This window comes from Oncorhynchus kisutch, linkage group LG5 (assembly GCF_002021735.2).
Source record: "Oncorhynchus kisutch isolate 150728-3 linkage group LG5, Okis_V2, whole genome shotgun sequence".
Classification (NCBI taxonomy): Eukaryota; Metazoa; Chordata; class Actinopteri; order Salmoniformes; family Salmonidae; genus Oncorhynchus; species Oncorhynchus kisutch.
The window spans coordinates 42,262,091-42,282,651 of NC_034178.2; the positions used below are offsets into that span (position 1 = coordinate 42,262,091).

The following is a 20,561-nucleotide window of genomic DNA, read 5'->3' on the forward strand; positions in this document are numbered from 1 at the left end:
CCAACATCTAGAGGAAAACCTTCCCAGAAGAGTGGAGGCTGTTATAGCAGCAAAGGGGAGACCAACTCCATATTAATGCCCATGATTTTGGAATGAGATGTTCGAACAGCAGGCAAACATTTAAAACACATATTCTACTTAACCTTTATCTATTAAGTGTTTTTATCACTTTGTATATTTATTTTGGGATTCCAACCAGTAAATGTAATTTGCCTGATGTCGCGCGATTGGAGCGTTATGGTAGTTTCAAGATAACTGGGAACGAGGGTTGCAAAGGGTTGGAAATTTCTGGTCTATTTTCAGAATTCTTCCCAGATATTATTCATGGGAAGTTAAGCCCTGGAATTTCGGGAATTTTGCTTAAATTCATCAAAAAAGTTATAAACTAACAGTGACTTTTTTTGTGGGATACACAAGGCAATTCTAGGTCTTGTGGCATACTTTGGTTAAACTATCCCCAATTCAATGGAATTGCAACCCTCCGCAAGCACAGTGATTCTCAAGATCTTGCTATTGAGCCCACTACTACTACACTGTCTGAGCCAAGGACTACATGCTTTCTGGTAAGTTTTGATTACAATACCGGGTGGGGTGAATATATTTTATATGACATACATTATTTTTTTTGTTAACTAGTAATTTCTGCTAGTTCGTTTTTAATGTCATGTGGGTTTTAGCACGCCTGCTAACTGAGGAGAGTTAATTCACCTGTTTCCATACAGGTTTCATTTTTAAAACATGTATCTTACAAAGGAGTTGTTTAATCTGCTTAACTATTTATCTGTACATGGAATTGTATTTATTTATTTTCCTAATATTTACAGGAAAATGCCACGGGCACTATCTGATGTGTGGAGACATTTCACTCCAGCTTATGTAGAAGGAAAAGCTGTGTACATTTGCAAATACTGTGCCAAATCATGTGAAGAATGCAACAAAGATGCAGAATCATCTGGCCAAGTGCATAAAGTTCCCTCAGCGCTCACAACAAGCAACCTCTGACAATTCTCCCTCTACTCGAGGTGAAAATTATGAATCAGACACCTTATCGACAGCTCATGGTTATCCTGGAATCATTCGTTTTTTGACTCAATGGAGGAATGTAGAGAAATGCTGATGGATGTCTTGCTCGAGCTGTGTATGCAACTGGTTAACCTCTGATGCTCACAGGCAATGTGCATTGGAAGAGATTTCTGAATGTTCTTTGCCCAGCATACACCCCTCCAACCAGACATGATTTATCTACTCAATTGCCGGATGCAGATTTCAAGTGAAGGTCAAGAAAATCAGACAAAGCAGACTTGCAATCATCTTTGATGGGTGGTTGAATGATCAAGGAATAGTTAACTACATCATCTCACCTCAACCAGTATTCAACAAGAGCACAGACACAAGGGACAACAGACACACCGGTCTCTACATTGCAGATGAGCTCAAGGCAGTCATCAATGATGCACCACAGAAGACATTTGCACTGGTGACAGACAATGCAGCAAACATGAAGGCTGCTTGGTCTAAGGTGGAGGAGTCCTACCCTCACATCACACCCATTGACTGTGCTGATCATGCATTAAATACGCTCCTCAAGGACATCATGGCACTGAAAACAATGGATACACTCTAAAAGAGAGTCAAAGAAATGGTTAGGTATATGAAGGGTCATCAAGTTATAGCAGCAATCTACCTCACCAAGCAAAGTGAGAAGAATAAGAGCACAACATTGAAGCTGCCCAGCAACACCTGTCTGGGTAGTGTTGTCATCATGTTTGACAGTCTCCTGGAGGGGAAGGAGTCTCTCCAAGAAATGTCCATATCACAGTTTGCCGATATGGACAGCCCCATCAAGAGGATCCTCCTGGATGATCTATTTTGGGAGAGAGTGGTAAGCAGCCTGAAACCTATAGCAGTAGCCATTGCATGGATTGAGGGAGACAATACCATCCGGTCTAATGTTCAGACTCTGCTTTCAGATGTAAGAGAAGACATCTGTACTGCCCTGCCCACTTCAATGTTGCTCCAAGCAGAGGACACTGCAGTTCTAAAATACATCCAAAAGTGTGAAGACTTCTGCCTGAAGCCCATACATGCCGCAGTGTACATGTTGGGCCCCAAGTATGCTGGCAAGAGCATCCTGTCTGGTGTAGAGATCAACAAGGCCTATGGTGCAATCACTACCATGTCTCGCCACATTGGCCTAGATGAGAGCAAGGTTCTAGGCAGTCTGGCGAATCACACTTCCAAGCAAGGACTTTGGGATGGAGATGCAATATGGCAGTCGTGCCAACATATCTCATCAGCCACCTGGTGGAAGGGACTTTGGATCTGAGGCTCTTTCCGCTGTTGCCTCCTTCCAGTGAATTTGAGGCTTTTTGAGCCTGACAACAATCCATCCTCAACAAGGTTGGAAAGTGACAGTGAAGATGAGGCCTCAGAGTCTGATGTTCAAGAGGTGGACATTGAGGAGTTCCAGAGAGAAGACATGGAAGCCTGAGAGAAAGACAACCAAAGCTTTAGTGTCAAGACTATCATTTTACAGATGTATGTGGAAACCGTTTTTGGGAGACGCAATGGATCATTGGGGATCATTCAATATTCCCTTTTGTTGTTCAGTGAAATCATCCCATGTGAAGAGTCAACTCAATTAAAGTTCAATTCGTAACTACATTTATATATTTTTCCCATTGGAAGGATTTAGTCATTTGCAATTATGTCTCCATATGATATGGTAAATATAGCCAATGCAAAAAATCTCTACATTTAAAATGGTATTAATATTAATTTGCATACATTTCTGTTAATTCCCATATATTCCCACAGAAAGTTTCCACCTCTGAATATCCCCCAAAATGTGCAACCCTAATCATGACAGTGATCTTGACATCAAAGCTCTAGAAAAATTCTAAAGATTTTTTCCCAGTCGGAAGTCTGAGATGTCCCAGTTCCCACTGCTTAATTTCAAACATGCGCATTTTTATCAACAGTCCCTCTCCTCAATTATCTTTGACCTTTTTCAAAAGGAAAGAGGACACAGGAGTTGAGCAAATCTAACCATTGGACCTCAGCGCTACAACCTGGTTTTAGAGCATTTCTTATTATTCTGTACGTAAATCCAAGACACTACATTTAGTATGATTTGTTATGTTTTGTATGGTATATATTAATTTGTGGATGATCATCACACGTCATATGATATGTTACGATTTTCTGTCTAACGTTAGCTAGGCTAGGGGTTAGGGTTGAAGCAAACTTTATGCTTGACCATGCAGCGGCTTTTAGGGGTTAGGGTTAACTAAAAGGGTTAAGGTTAGAGTTAGGGGAATGGTTAGTTAACATGCCAAGTAGATACAAAGTAGCAAAAACGTAGTAAGTAGTTGAAATGTTTCTAATTAGCTAAAATGCTAGAGTTAACCATGATGAGATTCGAACTCGCAATGTTCCCTCTAATTTGTTTTGTTACTGAGTAAATTTCAGGTCTGCTGAGCACCAAATTGAACATTGTGAAAATTCTGTGCAACTTCTGGCGCGCGATTGCTGTGAACACCTTAGGCTTTAAGTTAAAGTTATAACAGTGGCTATTTGATCATAATGTAGGCCTACCATCAAAAAAACAATGGAGAAAATGCATCCCATAACATTTTAACATGGAAATAGCTGTTCTATCATTCAGCCTACAGTAGCAGCCAATGTGTGGTGTTCAATGTAGGTCTACGTTCCATGAGACTTCTGAAAAAAACAACATGCAGGGCTTGACATTAACCTGTTAATCCACTTTTCCTTCAGACAAGGTGACTGAAAGTGTTATTTGATGCAAGAAACCACTTAACAAAATAAAATGCACCATTACTCCCATACTACTACTTAGCTTATTCAAACCCGTCTCAAAATACAACACTGGCCCTTTAAGACATTGTGAAAATTCTGTGCAACTTCTGGCGCGCGATTGCTGTGAACACCTTAGGCTTTAAGTTAAAGTTATAACAGTGGCTATTTGATCATAATGTAGGCCTACCATCAAAAAAACAATGGAGAAAATGCATCCCATAACATTTTAACATGGAAATAGCTGTTCTATCATTCAGCCTACAGTAGCAGCCAATGTGTGGTGTTCAATGTAGGTCTACGTTCCATGAGACTTCTGAAAAAAACAACATGCAGGGCTTGACATTAACCTGTTAATCCACTTTTCCTTCAGACAAGGTGACTGAAAGTGTTATTTGATGCAAGAAACCACTTAACAAAATAAAATGCACCATTACTCCCATACTACTACTTAGCTTATTCAAACCCGTCTCAAAATACAACACTGGCCCTTTAAGACAAAGAAAGCTCTTTACCTGACTCGCTTTTCAAAGATGTCTAGAATTGCACATGTATTGTGCTCTTGTAGGAAGCAACCACTTCCCCATTGCTGACTACAAATTATCCATAACTGTTAAAAATTCACTAACTAGCAAAGGATATGAACAAATGTACACACGTCGCATAAGTAGCTCTCGCTTTGATCACAAAACAAGTGCATCACCTCATGACCGCTCATGCTGTAAAAACAGTTCCGTTCAAAATAAAGGGCACAGATCCTACTGCAGCACTGATTGTTTATGGCGCACCGGTCTGTATAGAGTGCGGACCGGAGTCTTGCCTGTCAATGCAATAGAATCATACGCCAATGCCTTCTGCATACAACAAAATCTCTTGCATAGTGTGTTTTGATATGTTGCATTTAAAGTAGCTAATATTGTGTTGATTCGATCACAATTCCCACAGTAAAGGAACGACAATAGTGTAAACTAACAGGACAAACACTAAAAAGTTGAGTGAAGTTCAATCTAGTGCTTCTCTGCATGGCTGAAGTCTCTTCTGCGTGGTAGTCCCTGGGGAGCTGCTTGCACGTGCGCAGCTTAGAGGGAACATAGGTTGCTAAACGTTCCTGTTATATGGCCACCCATCCACCCCCAACGAACCACCCTACTTTCGCTTGAGTAACCATCTGTCTTATGTAACCAAATTCTGGGTGTCCCGGTTGTAAATGTACTATGTTGCGTCTAGTCTGACACCAGGCTGAGTGTACTGACAGTGTTCCAACGTTTATGTATACCACCTACCTTTGCAGTATGGTCGAATGACCGTACTTTCGCTACTTTGTGTTGAACAGTGGAGTAATAGGCGAGTTTCGTCAGAGATCCACCTGTGAGGAAAAAACGTTGATAATTGATCGTAGTAGCTACCTAGTTAGCATGGAATAACATGTCAGACACTGTTGACAGCACAGCCACTTTGGCTCAGTGGTAAAAATTAGCTAACTTAACTAGCTAGACAGTTGAGAAAACTGTAGCTAAATTGGCCCATAAAATGTGTAATTGCCAATGGGTAACATGTATGTCTGTAGCAGGCTTGTGGCGCTAAGGTAACTTCGCAGGAACAGGTACTTCATTTAGTTAATCTAAACACTGCAGCGTTAGTTAGCCAGACAGAACGACAACACGTCGCTGCTTGCTAACCTCTCGTGAATGCCTGGCTGTGTGTGTTGTCAAAGTAAGAAGCCAACTGAATATATTCAAGTAGTGATAGAAAAATGCAACTTAGTGTATAACGTTACCTATGTCTATTGCGAACCTCTTTGCATTTTCCAAATTCCTGAAGATCTCGTCGGGTGGAAGAGTTATGCTTTTATCCATGCTGTGACTACTGTCCACTCTTTCACATCCCGCCGCCATCTTGGAAGTAGACATTGTGCGGATTCGATTACGCTGAGCCGCGGGGCACACTGACTATATCCCGTGACGTGAACGGGCAGGATGAGCGCCTTGTCTCAATCGAATGCTGTTGTGCGCCGCTCGTAACCTGGCTGACATGACCCACTTGACCACAGCTCGGTCATGTTGTCAACAAGACAGCATGGTGAATCGTCCATGGCCCGGCTCCACCAGGCGGCAAAATGGTTCTTAGACCCCTCAATAGAAAAGTTTTAGTTTTATGTCCCTATATAAAAATAGCAAAAAAGTTCAAATGGTTGAGTGACAGGGTGACACATAATCCGAATATCCGCTGGGATGCGTCAGGACAATAAATAGTGCTCCGTCCAGAAACGTACATCTCTTTCCCATAAAACATGTTTGGTTTTTCAAACTAGTTTTCATTGTGAAGGTATATAAAGCATTTATATATAGAAAAAAAATCACGTTTACATGTTAAAAATGAGAATCCCACTCATTACTCATTACTCCTGTTTGGCCCTGTCCGGGGGTGTCCTCGGATGGGGCCACAGTGTCTCCTGACCCCTCCTGTCTCAGCCTCCAGTCTTTATGCTGCAGTAGTTTATGTGTTGGGGGGCTAGGGTCAGTTTGTTATATCTGGAGTACTTCTTCTGTCCTATTCGGTGTCCTTTGTGAATTTAAGTGTGCTCTCTCTAATTCTCTCTTTCTCTCTTTCTTTCTCTCTCTCGGAGGACCTGAGCCCTAGGACCATGCCTCAGGACTACCTGACATGATGACTCCTTGCTGTCCCCAGTCCACCTGGCCGTGCTGCTGCTCCAGTTTCAACTATTCTGCCTTATTATTATTTGACCATGCTGGTCATTTATGAACATTTGAACATCTTGGCCATGTTCTGTTATAATCTCCACCCGGCACAGCCAGAAGAGGACTGGCCACCCCATATAGCCTGGTTCCTCTCTAGGTTTCTCCCTAGGTTTTGGCCTTTCTAGGGAGTTTTTCCTAGCCACCGTGCTTCTACACCTGCATTGCTTGCTGTTTGGGGTTTTAGGCTGGGTTTCTGTACAGGACTTTGAGATATCAGCTGATGTACGAAGGGCTATATAAATACATTTGATTTGATTTGATTACTCCACTAGGACACCTGGCTCACTCCCGGGATTTAGCCAGTTTCCAATTCGAATGCATTCAACTATCACAGTCCCTAACCGGGCGCCGGGCCCAGATTAATCAAATCGCCTCATTGGTCGTGTTCCTCTGCTCAGACGTTGCATGCATCAACCAATGGGCACATTCCTCTGCACAGGCTTTGCTGGCGCATACCAGATCGTACAACGCCTGGAGTATTTTACGTTTCAGCTAACCACGTCATAAGATATAGCAATATGGTTCCCGAACGTTGGTTGGTGCATGCTAAATCGGTGCAGGGGTATGCGACCTATCATCGACTGTGTCATCATTGCTATAAGGTGGTTAGCTCATACTTAAAATACCTATCCAGGCAATCTGGCAGGCGAAGCAACTATCTACGCAGAGGTGTGTGCCCATTGCAGCAGACGTGTTGCGCAATGATGTTCAGGTAAAGACTGCGTTCCAGAGCTTAGACGTTGCTGATGCCTGACCGATCATACAACGCCCAGATAGGCATTTTAGGTTTTAGCTAGCCACATAATATGTTATAGCAATGTGTCAGTCGATGACACAGTTGCCTATCCTGCGTTTAGCAGGACGCAACGTTTTGGAACATTCAGATGCCTCTGAAATGTAGAATACGGAATCACATTGGCTCTATCCATGGCATTTCTATCTGCAACATTCAATAACGTATGGCAACTGAACATGGCCCTGAACTTCTGTGATATTTGCTTTAGGAAATCTCTGGTCTTCTGTGATATTTGCTGTAGGCCTACACATAGGTGAACACTTGTGAAACTATTTGGTATACATTTGATGAGCAACAAAAATCATTATTATATCATCGTAAACCTCCAGCACACAGTGGTGTACAGTAAGTAAGTACAAATACGTTTAAGTACTACTTTTGGGATATCTGTACTTTACTATTTATATTTTTTTACAACTTTTATTTTGACATAAATTCCTAAAGAAAATATGTATTTTTTACTCCCATACATTATCACTGACACCCAAAAACTCGTTATATTTCGAATGCTCAGACAGGACAGCTGTATGGTGCAATCCATTCACATATTAATAGAACGCTTTGTCAGCCCTACTGCGTCTGATCTGGCAGACTTACTAAACACAAATCCTGCGTTTGGAAATTATGTCTGAGTATTGGAGTGTGCCCTATCGGTCTGTAAATACTTTTTTTTTTTAAGAATCGTGCAGATAATATTTGCTTAATTATAAGGAATTTGCATTTACTTTGACTTTTTACATCTACCCTTGTATGACAATAAAATACTTTTTCCCACCACTGTAATTTTTATAATTTCACTTTTAGGCCCAAGCCTACACATTATTGAACTGAAATATATGCTGTAATAGTAAAGATGAGAAAATGTAACTAAGTAAAGAACAATATTTTTTTTTTAATTTGGTTGACTTTGTATTTATAAAAAATTTACTCAATGAGTTGTGCAAAGTGATTAAACATCACTAACAGAACTTGGATAAATCTCCAAGTCTTACTCTGACAGAGTATGGGCTGCCAGACAATAGTATGGGGGATATAGGCTACATTTACTGTCTTTACAAAAGACACACTGGATTGTTGATAATAAACAAGAGTTTGGAGACAGCTTTCATCAATCTGCAATAGACACATTCCGGTAATGTTTTATCATGTTTTATCATATCACAAAACATCATGAAATAAAATTGACAAGTTTGATCTTAAATCAGAGTATTGCTTATCACAGAGTGATGATTACAGGTATAATACCCAGCTTGGCTAAATAATCATCATGGAGGAACAGTGATGCTGTAGCTTAGGTCCATCATTATCAAATGGATAACTAATACATGTTTCATATAAGATGCTCAATACAATGTAAATAAAACTATATCAGTACACAAATGTAGTGGAAACAATTGCTTATTCTCTAAGATTTGACCTTAAAACAGATCATTAGACAATCACCAAAAGTTTGTGTAAAAGTCATAGAGGACTTTTAAAGTTGATGTTGCTCATGAACAACCATTCAACATAATCAACACACTTTAGAAAACATAAAGGTTATTCATTATATAAAACCATCACACTACAAAAATGTAGTTTTCATAGTATGGATCATTTTCTTAGAAAAACTTCTTCAGTAAAACTGAAATGAACAGTCTCAATCAGAGCAAGACTTTTAGAAACTCCTGCATGAGCAGAAGATAAAGAAGATCTCTTCCTATTTTCATTCGTGTCCATGACAATAATGCCATTATTCTTAGACCAACGTGATCCATAGGTTTTCTCTATGAGTGGAGCTCCAGTCTGTAGGACTCTACCAGGGCCTCCAATGGACGCTGCTGACTGGACTCTTCTCTTTGCTGTTGCCTGAGGCAGGTCACTCTCCCTTCTGTTCTTATCAGAGGATGGCTGAAGTATCTGGAAGTGGCTCAGCAATCTTCTCTGGGATGTGTCTTCACCTCATCCTTGGACAAGAAGTGTACAATCTCTTGGACACATCTGGAGTAACCCTGATTGACAGGTGCTGAGCATGAGGAGGAGCTCACTCGCTGGATGTGTTGCCGTCCTCTCAGGAAGCAAACTCATTTCTAGGATGTCTTCTTTCTCCAACTTGAAGTTGTTTTGCTGATTGAGGATCTCTGGACCCAGGAGAGACTTGAGCCGCTCAATGCTGCTGTTGATACGATCTCTGAATAACTTCCCCACCACTGTCTTTCTTAGTTGCGAGAAGAGGAGGAGTGTCATTAAAAGCGTTGTTCTGGAATATGGTATTATTGAAGCAAATAATCAATCTAATCAAACTGAATAATGGTCCTTAAATTTGAATCTTCAATTTACCTTTTTGGTCAGTCAGGTGGTCCTTATAGTAGATCATTGCTGAAGTGATTGTAGGCTCCATGGCTGGATCCCTGTGCTGTAGAGGTCTCTGTGTAGAGTTATTTCTACTGGCTTCACCTCTCCTATATATAGTCCCTAATCTCCATATGAAAGTGTGTGTCTTGGGCTTGTTGGAGTTTCTCACAGTCTGTAGCCAATGGGTGAGCTTGGGAGGACAATAAGGAATGTGAAGCTGCCACATGCTCAGTGTTCTTATTGCTGGGGGACAATGGTCACGTCTCAGTGGAACAGGTGGAGGGGTGGTGGGTGATGGAGAGTAACTCACAGAGCGCTGTGTGACTGTGGGAAAGTGGTGACCCCCAGATCTGCTGCTAAATGTTGGGATCAAAGACACAGGCATTGATCCCACAATTTACATACGTGTGAGATGACACATACATTTAAAACACTGGTAAGCTACTCATAATGTTGTAACTTTTACTGAAAGCTGTCTGAGACAGTGACAGTACTGATCAGATTGGAGTTCTTTCACACTTGTCCGTCTGTATCAGACAACCTTCCAGGTAATGTGACTCCATCAGAGTGCTGCAGCTCTGAGGTGATGATGACCTGTATGTCTGTCTTGTCTACAGGCACAGATTTCCCAGATGCCTCAGGCAGCACACTTCCCTCCTCTGAGCTTTACAGCTGGCTCCCTGCACAAAGCTGAGTGTGCCCCAGTCACACGCTCTCTGGAGCTGGGAGCCACAGAGACACACGGCTTCCCACACTTCTGCATGCAGTCTGCTGAGCCCTGACACACAATAGAAGTGTGTCTGCTATCACAAAGACCCACTGCATGGCAGGAGGGGTTTGAATAGATGTTGTTGGGGTTCCCAATACATCCCAAATGCATTCCTCATGCTCTTTCAGCCATCGATTAATATCCTCAGTAGTTTCTTTATATTTAAATTCTGAGATGACTCTTCATTTATCCTTTGAAAGCGAACATGTGAAACGCTTTATTTTAAAAAGCACTTGATTTGTGAACATTTCTTGTGACTGTTTCATATTACATTCCAAATTCTATGATGAAAATTTGTCGACTGGCTAATACGGGCACTTCTAACAGTAATGTTGATTATGTGCAATGTCCTTCTAAAACTAAAATGCAATTAAGTAAAGTAAACATTTCCACTGTCTTCCATTGTTTCTCATTACTCGTAAATGAGATTGCCACCACTGTTTCGATGCAGTGGTGAATGTGACGAATGTTCCAACAACTCATGTGACAACATTTACCTCAAAATGTTTGTGTTCGTCTATTTCCTCATTGAGAAATATTGTACTCATGAGCTTTAATCCCAAGGGCATGTTGGAAACGGCTTGTGTAGAGATTAATTAGCATTTAACAATGCACACTTCTATTGTTTATTTGAAGCTATCGCAATGGGCAGAGTGTGGGAAAGCTCTAGAGAGCAGAGACAGTTAATGGTCATTCATCAGTCCCACCAGCACCTGTGAGTCTCAGTGGGGGAATAGGCACACTTCAGGAAGTGAATGAAGCAACAATTTACAAGCCTGAAACTGAGGTTATGTTTTGTACTCAATAGTATTACCTCAGTATATCAATATATTAATCAGTATATTTATTGAAAAAAGAAAATGAATATTTTCTGAATCATCTGAACAGCTAAACAACATGGCAGTTATAATAGTAGAAATAAGTTATTGAATTAGACTAATTAGGCTATATGAGCGGGTATTTGAACCCATTCAAAGTGCTTCACATTGGATTGAATTTTTACAATGTCAGGACAGTAATAATTATCTAAAATGCAAAAAACTAAAATTATTAGGAATTTTATTGAAAAGTATTTGAGTCAATCTTACATATGTAAATTGTGATGATGAGCGTGTGCTCTGTCAGTGTCATTGATCCCAAGATCTGTGGGTCACCACTTTCCCAGATTCACACAGCACTCTGTGTCACTCTCCATCACCCACCACCCCTCCACCTGTTCCACTGAGACGTGATCATTGTCCCCCAGCAATAAGAACACTGAGCATGTGGCAGCTTCACATTCCTTATTGTCCTCCCAAGCTCACCCATTGGCTACAGACTGTGAGAAACTCCAACAAGCACAAGACACACACTTTCATATGCAGATTTGGGACTATATATAGGAGAGGTGAAGCCAGTAGAAATCAGATCACTTTCTACACAGAGACCTCTACAGCACAGAGATCCAGCCATGGCACCTACAATCACTTCAGAAATGATCCACTCTAAGGAGCATCTGAGTCTGACCAACAAGGTAAATTGAAGATTCAAATTCAAGGACATTTATTTACTTTGATGGATGGTTTATTTGTTTCAATAATGCCATATCAGAATAAGGTTATTAATGACTCTCCTCTTCTCTTCTTGCAGCTAAGAAAGCCAGTAGTGGAAAAGTTATTAAGAAATAGACTTCAAGATGGAGAAATCAGGCATCCTGGAGCTGACAGTTTTCTTCCTGATACGACAACAACAGTACCAGCCAGTGAACTACTCCTCATGCTAAGCTCCTGTCAATCAGGGTTACTCCAGGAGTGTCCAAGAGATTGTGCACTTCCTGTCCAAGGATGAGGTGAAGACACATTCCAGAGAAGACTGCTGAGCCACTTGGAGATACTTCAGCCATCCTCTGATAAGAACAGAAGGGAGAGTGACCTGTCTCAGCTGAGTCCACCACCCCAGCACAGCATAAGCAAAGAGCAGAGTCCAGTCAACACCGCCCTCTGGAGGCCCTGGTAGAGTCTTACAGACTGGAGCTCCACTCCGAGACAAACATAATGGACCATGTTGGTCTTACATTAATGTTGTGGAAAGTAATGACAATGTATAGAGACATAATCTTCTGCTTATGCAGGACATTTAAAAGTTCTCTTTTGATTGTGTTTATTGTTTTTTCATGAATATGTGAAAAAGCCTTCCCAATGGAAGTTCATATATATATATGACTTTTTTTATTTTCCTCTCTGAGGAAATATCATCACTTTTCATGTAACACGAGCATCACGTAAAGTTATTCTTACTATTTAAGACGAAATTCCTCAATCTGCTAAAGATGGTTCATAATCTGCATTGTTCAGAAAATGCAAAACAACCACAAAGGAACAATTCATTTCATAATATTTTTGATGTTTTTGAGTGAATTTATCTTCTTTGAAGATTTGTCTTGAATTATCATTCATCATGGACCCATTATAGTCTATTTATTACCCACATTGGGTGAGAAAGCGCACAAAGAATGTTTCAATTCTTGAATTATGCAACACTATCCTTCTGTGAAGGAATTTCACATAATATTTTCTTGTTTATGACTTACAAATCTTTAATTGATTTGCTTGATATTCAAGCCTGTTTTTTGTGTGATTCACTACCAATGTTACAACATTGAAATACTCATATCATATTAAGATATGTATCTGTAAGAAATGCATTTGTTTGCAGTTGCTTCTATGAAGGTTTTATATAACCCACACTCTATGATGTGTCTTGAATATGTTTTCAAGAAATTGTAGGAATGTGTCATCACAAAATGAAGAAAAACGATTCTATATGAAAAATAAAATAAATCATTAAATATGTATCTGATTGTTTGTGTGTTTTTTTCCAAATCCTATATTTTGCATTAGAGTCCAAGTACTGATCATTTGACACTGTAAAATCTTAGATCCAAGGAAAGAAAGATGCAATGGCTTATGAACGTCATCAAGAAATATATGATTATCCAGAAGTTACAGTACCTTCAGAAAGTATTCATACCCCTTGACTTTTTCTACATTTTGCTGTGTTAAAGACTGAATTCAAAATTGATTAAATAATTTTTTTTTACACACAATTTTTTTTACACACACATCTACACACAATACCCTAAAATGACAAAGGGAATACATGTTTTTAGAAATGTTTGATTGTTTTTACATAAGCATTCACACCCCTGAGTCAATACGTGTTAGAATCACCTTTGTCAGCGATTTCAGATGTGAGTCTTTCTAGGTAAGTCTCTAAGAGCTTTGCACACCTGAATTGTACTATATTTGCACTTTATTATTTTGAAACTTCTTCCAGCTCTGTCAAGTTGGTTGTTGATCACTGCTAGACAGCCATTTTCAAGTCTTACCATAGATTTTCAAGACGATTTCAGTCAAACTGTAACCAGGCCACTCAGAAACATTCAATGTCATCTTGGAAAGCATCTCCAGTGTATATTTGGCCTTGTGTTTAAGGATATTGTCCTGCTGAAAGGTGAATTTTTCTCCCAGTGTATGTTGGAAAGGAGACTGTAACAGGTTTTCCTCTAGGATTTTGCCTGTACTTAGCTCTATTCCATTTCTTTTTATCCCCAGAAACACTCCCTAGTCCTTGCTGATGACAAGCATACCAATAACATGATGAAGCCAAAACCATGCTTTAAAATATGAAGACGTGTTGTGTTTGCCCCCAAACATAACGCTTTGTATTCAGGACGTCAAGATCATTTCTTTGCCGCACTTTTTGCAATTTTACGTTAGTGCCTTATTGCTAACAGGATGCATGTTTTGAAATATTTGAATTCTATACAGGCTTCTTTCTTTTCACCCTGTCATTTTGGTTAGTAATGTTGAGTAACTACAATGTTATTGATCCATCCTCAGTTTTCTACTATCACAGTCATTAAACTCTGAAACTGTTTTAAAGTCACCATTTCCCTCATGATGAAATCTCTGTGCGGTTTCTCTGGCACCTGAGTTATGAAGGACGCCTGTATCTTTGTAGTGACTGGGTTTATTGATACACCATCCAAAGTGTAATCAATAACTTCACCATGCTCAAAGGGATATTCAATGTCTTTTTTTTTAACCCATCTACCAATAGGTTCCCTTCTTTGCGAGGCATTGGGAAAACGTCCCTGGTCTATGTGGATGAATATGTGTTTGAAATGAACAGCTCGACTAGGAGATCTTACAGATAATTGTATATGTGGGGTACAGAGATGAGGTAGTCTTTCAAAAATCACATTACACACTAGTATTGCACAAAGTGAGTCAATGCAACTTAAGATAGGACTTGTTAAGCACATTTTTACTCCTGAATTTATTAGTCTTGCCGTAACAAATGTGTTGAATACTTATTGAATCAAGACATTTCAGCTTTTCATTTTTTATGAATTAGTTAACATTTCTAAAAACATAATTCAACTTTGACATTATGGGGTATTGTGTGTAGGCCAGTGACACAAATCTCAGGCTGTAACACAGCAACATTTGGAACAAGTCAAGGGGTGTGAATACTGAAGGCACTGTATGTAATATTCTGTGTTAATTCATTTAGTTGAGGGTTTAGAGGTATGAGATATGTATCACTAGCAAATCTAGCTTCCAACTTCAAATATATGTGTATTTGATTATTTGATATTTAAATACGTACTTTCTGTGTATTTGAATAGTCAAATAATGCGGCCAAATCACCTACTACTGGAAGTATTACAATTATTTTCAAATAATAGCTTACTAATACATTATTTCAAATATTTTTAGGACCTGGGGTCAAATGCATGTATGTATTTATTTGTATTTGAATATACTCTGTGTATTTGAGTATTTTCACAATACAGTGCTTTTGGAAAGTATTCAGACCCCTTGACCTTTTCCATATTTTGTTAGGTTACAGTCTTATTCTAAAATGTATTAAATTGTTTTTTCCCCTCATCAATCTACACACAATAACTCATAATGACAAAGCAAAAACTGGTTTGTAGACATTTTTGCTAATTTATAAAAAGTTTAAAACTGAAATATCACTTTTACATAAGTATTCAGACCCTTAAAAACTAGAAAATTGTGCTGTCTGGTTTGATTATGTCACGGATCCCCCCGGTACTGCTGCTCATTCCGTTCACCAGCTCCAGAGGTCTAAGTCACCGGCCTTCTAGGCGTCACTGAACTAGATCATCACCACCAACCCTGGACTGTCTTGTCTCATTATGCACACCTGGATCCTATTCCCCCTGACTAGTATGTGTATAATTGTGCCCTCTTCTGTTCCCCATTGTCCTTGTTGATTATTGTTCCATGTCTGTTGGTCTTGTTAAGTACCTGTGCTCTGTGGTATCGGCTTTTGTACTACATTTACTGTACATTGTATTACGGTTTACATACCGTGTTAGTGTGCACTTGTTATTACGGGTCTCGTCCTGTGTATTGTTATTACGGGTCTCGTCCTGTGTATTGTTATTACGGGTCTCGTCCTGTCTATTGTTATTACGGGTCTCGTCCTGTGTATTGTTATTACGGGTCTCGTCCTGTGTATTGTTATTACGGGTCTCGTCCTGTGTATTGTTATTATGGGTCTCGTCCTGTGTATTGTTATTACGGGTCTCGTCCTGTGTATTGTTATTACGGGTCTCGTCCTGTGTATTGTTATTACGGGTCTCATCCCATGTATTTATTAGAGGTTTACACCTCGGTCTTTTGTTTGGGTTACATCCGTGTTATGTATATACACGTGTTTGTTTTGGGCTTCGTCCCCATGACGTACTCTATTTTGGTTAGGGACATTTTTTTTCAATCCTGCGCCTGTCTCCTATCATTATACAACGTGGCAGATTAACGTAAGGAATTTGAAATTATTCATATTTTAACTTTTGATACTTAAGTATATTTGAGCAATTACATTTACTTTTGATACTTAACTATATTTAAAACCAAATACTTTTAGTTTTTTACGCAAGTAGTATTTAACTGGGGGACTTTCACTTTTACTTGAGTTGTTTTCTATTAAGGTATCTTTATTTTTACTCAAGTATGACAATTGGATACTTTTTCCAAAAATGTTAGTCTTCGCAGAAGTGCTTACTTGTGCAATGTCATTACAAAAGGCAATTAAACCATTTTTACATTGGTAAAATGTATCTTTTCTGCATTGTTCCGTAGATTACAGGTATTCTATATCTTGATTTAGCTAATATGTTGATGCATGGTAGATTTTCTAAGTGTTTTATAAAAATAAAGCTTATTGATACCCTCATCCTAGTCAGGTGGGCAGGCAGAGTAAGTATCCTTCTTTGTCTGGGACTTGACTCAACTGCATAGCTAATGTGATGAGTAATAAGACACACTTCTGTTCTTCCATTGAAAGCAAAGCAGTCAATGGAGAGAGTGTGGGAAACCCAGGAAAACTCATTCACAGAGCCTCTTTGGGACAATAGACTCAGACCCCTACGGGGGGAGGTCAAGGGATAGGGAGAGGAATTTTGATTGTTATATTTCAGAATCCTAGGCCTATGTTTAGTAAATGTTCACCAAAAAGTATCTGTTGTGTCTGGTGAAAATCATACATTTCATAGTCTTATGTTGATATGTATTGTTACAGTCCTTATACTAATGCTGATGAAATAAGGCCAATAATAACTTGCTGTATGGTTAACCCTTCAGGATTTTTTATTAAACTTGTTGCTTATTGTATAGGCTACGGAGACTATATCAATTAGTGAAAATATTTGTATTTACCATCATCTAAATTGGCAAATATCTAAGAAACAAACTTAACCCCAAGGGCTTGATGGGAACTGCTTGTGTAGAGACAATGCCATTTAACAAGGCATACTAAACGGTGATTTGCCTATTTGGTTCCATCATTTTTTTTTACACTATTCCTATCTTTCTGGAAGGAAATCTTATTATTTTATTTCATTTGTAATAACATGAAATGTTTCCTTTAAAATATAGCTATTGTCTAGGACAAAGAGAATCAATATCAGCTTAAATACCATTTAGAAAACAGATTGAATTGCAGACATTGACTTGGACTAACTTGGATACACGGTCTGTACCTCTAAGAGTATGTGTTGAATCAGCCAGTGCGGGAGTTTCCCTCCAGAATCCAGATGGTCTGTGATGTCAGAATCTGTCTATCATATAACACAGATCCAATAGCCATCACTAATGGTCCACTGAGCACCTTTTGTAGTGCATTGATCACAGCACACAGGACTTAGTGTGGGAAACTCAGATCAGCTCTCTACTCACACTGACCACCAGACGTAAGCCAGAGAACACATCTGCTACCTCTGGACTTCCAAAACCCGAAGTGTATTCCCTCCACTCTGAATAATAGGAACAGTATTGCAACATTTCTCTCAAAAAGTTATGAGAAATTATGAATGAGAAATTATGAAGTCATTCCAATATCGATCTACATTTTGATCATATTGCTATTTTCTCTGTCTTCTATAAGAATTCATGCTAATTATGCTACTTCATTATAATGAAAAAAACATTTAGCATGAATAATTATGAATGAATCTCAGACGTGTACAAACCTTTTACGGATAAAGCAAACAAGCTAAAATACTGAATTTGCACATAATTGGCAGGAATCCATTTTTCTATTCAGGATTACAAATAAAGAGGTCATATTCATAATGCAGTCACCAAATACAATACAGAAGGCTACGAATCTTCCAATAAAATGTATAAGAAAGCAGTGTAAGTTTTAATGCAGAAGGTATGTGTCAGTCCCGCACGTGTAAGTTTTGATGATGAGCGTGTGTACTGTCTGTGTCATTGATCCATTAGGCAGGAAATCTGGGGGTCACCACTTTCCCAGATTCACACAGCGCTCCGAGTCACGCTCCATCACCCCCACCCCTCCACCTGTTCCCCTGAGACGTGACCATTGTCCCCAGCATTAAGAACCCAAGCTCCCCCATTGGCTACAGACTGTGAGAAACTCCAACAAACCCAAGACCCACACATTCATATGCAGATTTGGGACTATATATAGGAGAGATGAAACCAGTAGAGATCAGATTCACTTTCTACACAGAGACCTCTACAGCACAGAGATCAAGCCATGGCGCCTAAAATCACTTCAGCCATGATCTACTCTAAGGAGCACCTGACTCTGACAAACAAGGTAAATTGAAATTACAACTTGCTTTATGATTCGGTTGTTGATAATAGTTGTCATCTTTTTATCAGACCTCTGATATATTTTAGAACAATGTTATAAATGACTCTCCTTGTTTTTTTGCAGATTAGAAAGCCAGTCGTGGAGAAGTTACGCAGAGATCGTATCAACAGCAGCATTGAGCAGCTCAAGTCTCTCCTGGGTCCAGAGATCCTCAACCAGCAGTCTGACTCCAAGCTGGAGAAAGCAGACATCCTGGAGATGACAGTTTGCTTGCTGAGACGACAGAAACAGTACCAGCCAGTGAGCTCATCCTCATGCTCAGCACCTGTCAATCAGGGTTACTCCAGATGTGTCCAAGAGATTGTACACTTCCTGTCCACAGATGAGGTGAAGACACCATCTCAGAGAAAATTGCTGAGCCACTTGCTGCTGGACTTTCAGAGCCTGCAACCATTCTCTGATAAGAACAGAAGGGAGAGTGACCTGCCTCAGCTGAGCTCCCCAGCCCAGCACAGCATCAGCAAAGAGAAGGGTCCAGTTAACAGCGCCCTCTGGAGGCCCTGGTAGAGTCCTACAGACTGGAGCTCCACTCTCAGACAAGCACAATGGACCATGTTGGTCTAAGAATAATGTTATGGATGTTAGACAGTAATGAGAATAGGAAGAGATCTTCTTCCTCATATGCTCAAGCAGGACATTTCCTACTCCACATTACTGACGATTTCATCCTCATTTTCTGCATTTGCAGGAGTTTATACTATAAGTTTTAGTTTTAATGAAAAGGACATTTAACAATGTCAGTATTTTAATTATCCTCTCTTGATTACAAGAGAATCAATTGAATCTTCTGTTTTTATTTTCGTTTCACGAATAAGATTCTATTTCATTTTTATAAAGTGAATATATTTTGTATTTTTTTCAGTGGAAAAATAATAATTTATGATATGGTGTTCACTGTCTTCCTAGTGGAAAGACTAGTGAAAAAATGTAATTCTTATTTGCCCTGTTTTGATATTGATATTAAAACATGCAAACAGCATCGTATGTCATAATTCAAAAAAATGATATCTGCATTTAAGTCAGAATAAGTTACTTCCTCTCTATTGTGAGAGGAGCTAAAACATATGTAATGGTTTGTGTCACTATGTGAGTTTATCAGTATCACTCGCATTCCGAGAAGTTATTGTCAAGCTTGAAAACATGTTTTCAAAATGAATGTAAATCTTCAAATCAAGTTGATGCGAATAAAAACAATCATCGAAAACAATTCTTATGTTTGTTTGATTAATTACACTCCATTGAAATTTCAAATGTCAAAATCTTTTATTTTTTTATTTTTAATGTCCCCCCCTGATGTACAGTACCTACTTACCTGCACATTAGTAGTGCAGGAAATACACAAATTCGTATGCTGCCTATTTCTTGTGACTACAAGCGAAAATATACAGTAATATAAATTATTCCGAAAACAAATTATTTATCATGAGAGGGCAGTGGTGATTTTAGCATGTAAATCTTGGTGGGGCAAACTCCCCACTTTTTTTAGATGCATGCCAGCAAAGCCACTACACAACACAATACAACAGTAAACAATACATTAATTTCACTTTTACCATGACCAGTGGGGATTTTAGAACGTAAATCCTGTTGGGGCAAACTCTAATAAGTATTTTGTATGCATGCCAACAAAGCCACTACACAACACTAAACAATACATAAATTGCACTATAACGGGGCCCACATGAAGCTGTCCCAAAAGTAGAGATTTCTTTTCAGCACCATGGAGTGAATCCTTACAACTGCTACACCTGGCTATCAAGCAGAGCCTTGTCTGTGAAACAGTTCATTCAGCCTCTTTACTGCCTTTTAGAAAACATAGCTGATGTGGCTGACTTGCTTAAACAAATGTGATTTCTATTGACAATTGAGATGTACAAACTATGGC

General features: G+C 39.2%; 2 protein-coding genes, 1 long non-coding RNA gene and 1 pseudogene across 4 annotated transcripts in view; 2 read left to right on the forward strand and 2 right to left on the reverse strand.

Moving 5' to 3' along the window:
* LOC109891051 (4'-phosphopantetheine phosphatase-like) overlaps window positions 1-5,749 on the reverse strand; it is a 28,993-nt gene extending 23,244 nt beyond the window's left edge. Inside the window, exons 1-2 of one of the 2 annotated variants that reach the window (XM_020483343.2) lie at window positions 5,597-5,749; window positions 5,103-5,185 (exon numbers count right to left, since the gene is read on the reverse strand). In XM_020483343.2, the coding sequence (XP_020338932.1) occupies window positions 5,103-5,185; window positions 5,597-5,729 (216 nt within the window). In that variant the 5' untranslated portion in view covers window positions 5,730-5,749. The remainder of the gene's footprint in view (window positions 1-5,102; window positions 5,186-5,596) is intronic. The other variant, XM_020483344.2, reaches the window with a different exon arrangement.
* Window positions 5,750-8,507: 2,758 nt separating this feature from the next.
* Window positions 8,508-9,793, reverse strand: LOC116374204 (uncharacterized). The gene is made up of 2 exons (XR_004210027.1): window positions 9,694-9,793; window positions 8,508-9,571 (listed from the first exon to the last, which is right to left on the reverse strand). It is a non-coding gene; the product is annotated as an uncharacterized LOC116374204 (long non-coding RNA).
* A 2,110-nt stretch (window positions 9,794-11,903) lies between these two features.
* LOC109891053 (transcription factor HES-5-like) lies at window positions 11,904-13,299 on the forward strand (annotated as a pseudogene).
* Window positions 13,300-18,499: 5,200 nt separating this feature from the next.
* Window positions 18,500-19,883, forward strand: LOC109891052 (transcription factor HES-5-like). Its single transcript, XM_020483345.2, has 2 exons — window positions 18,500-18,619; window positions 18,740-19,883. Exons 1-2 carry the CDS (start codon window positions 18,557-18,559, stop codon window positions 19,181-19,183), a joined length of 507 nt encoding a protein of 168 aa, XP_020338934.1. The 5' UTR covers window positions 18,500-18,556; the 3' UTR covers window positions 19,184-19,883.
* The last annotated feature ends 678 nt before the right edge of the window (window positions 19,884-20,561 follow it).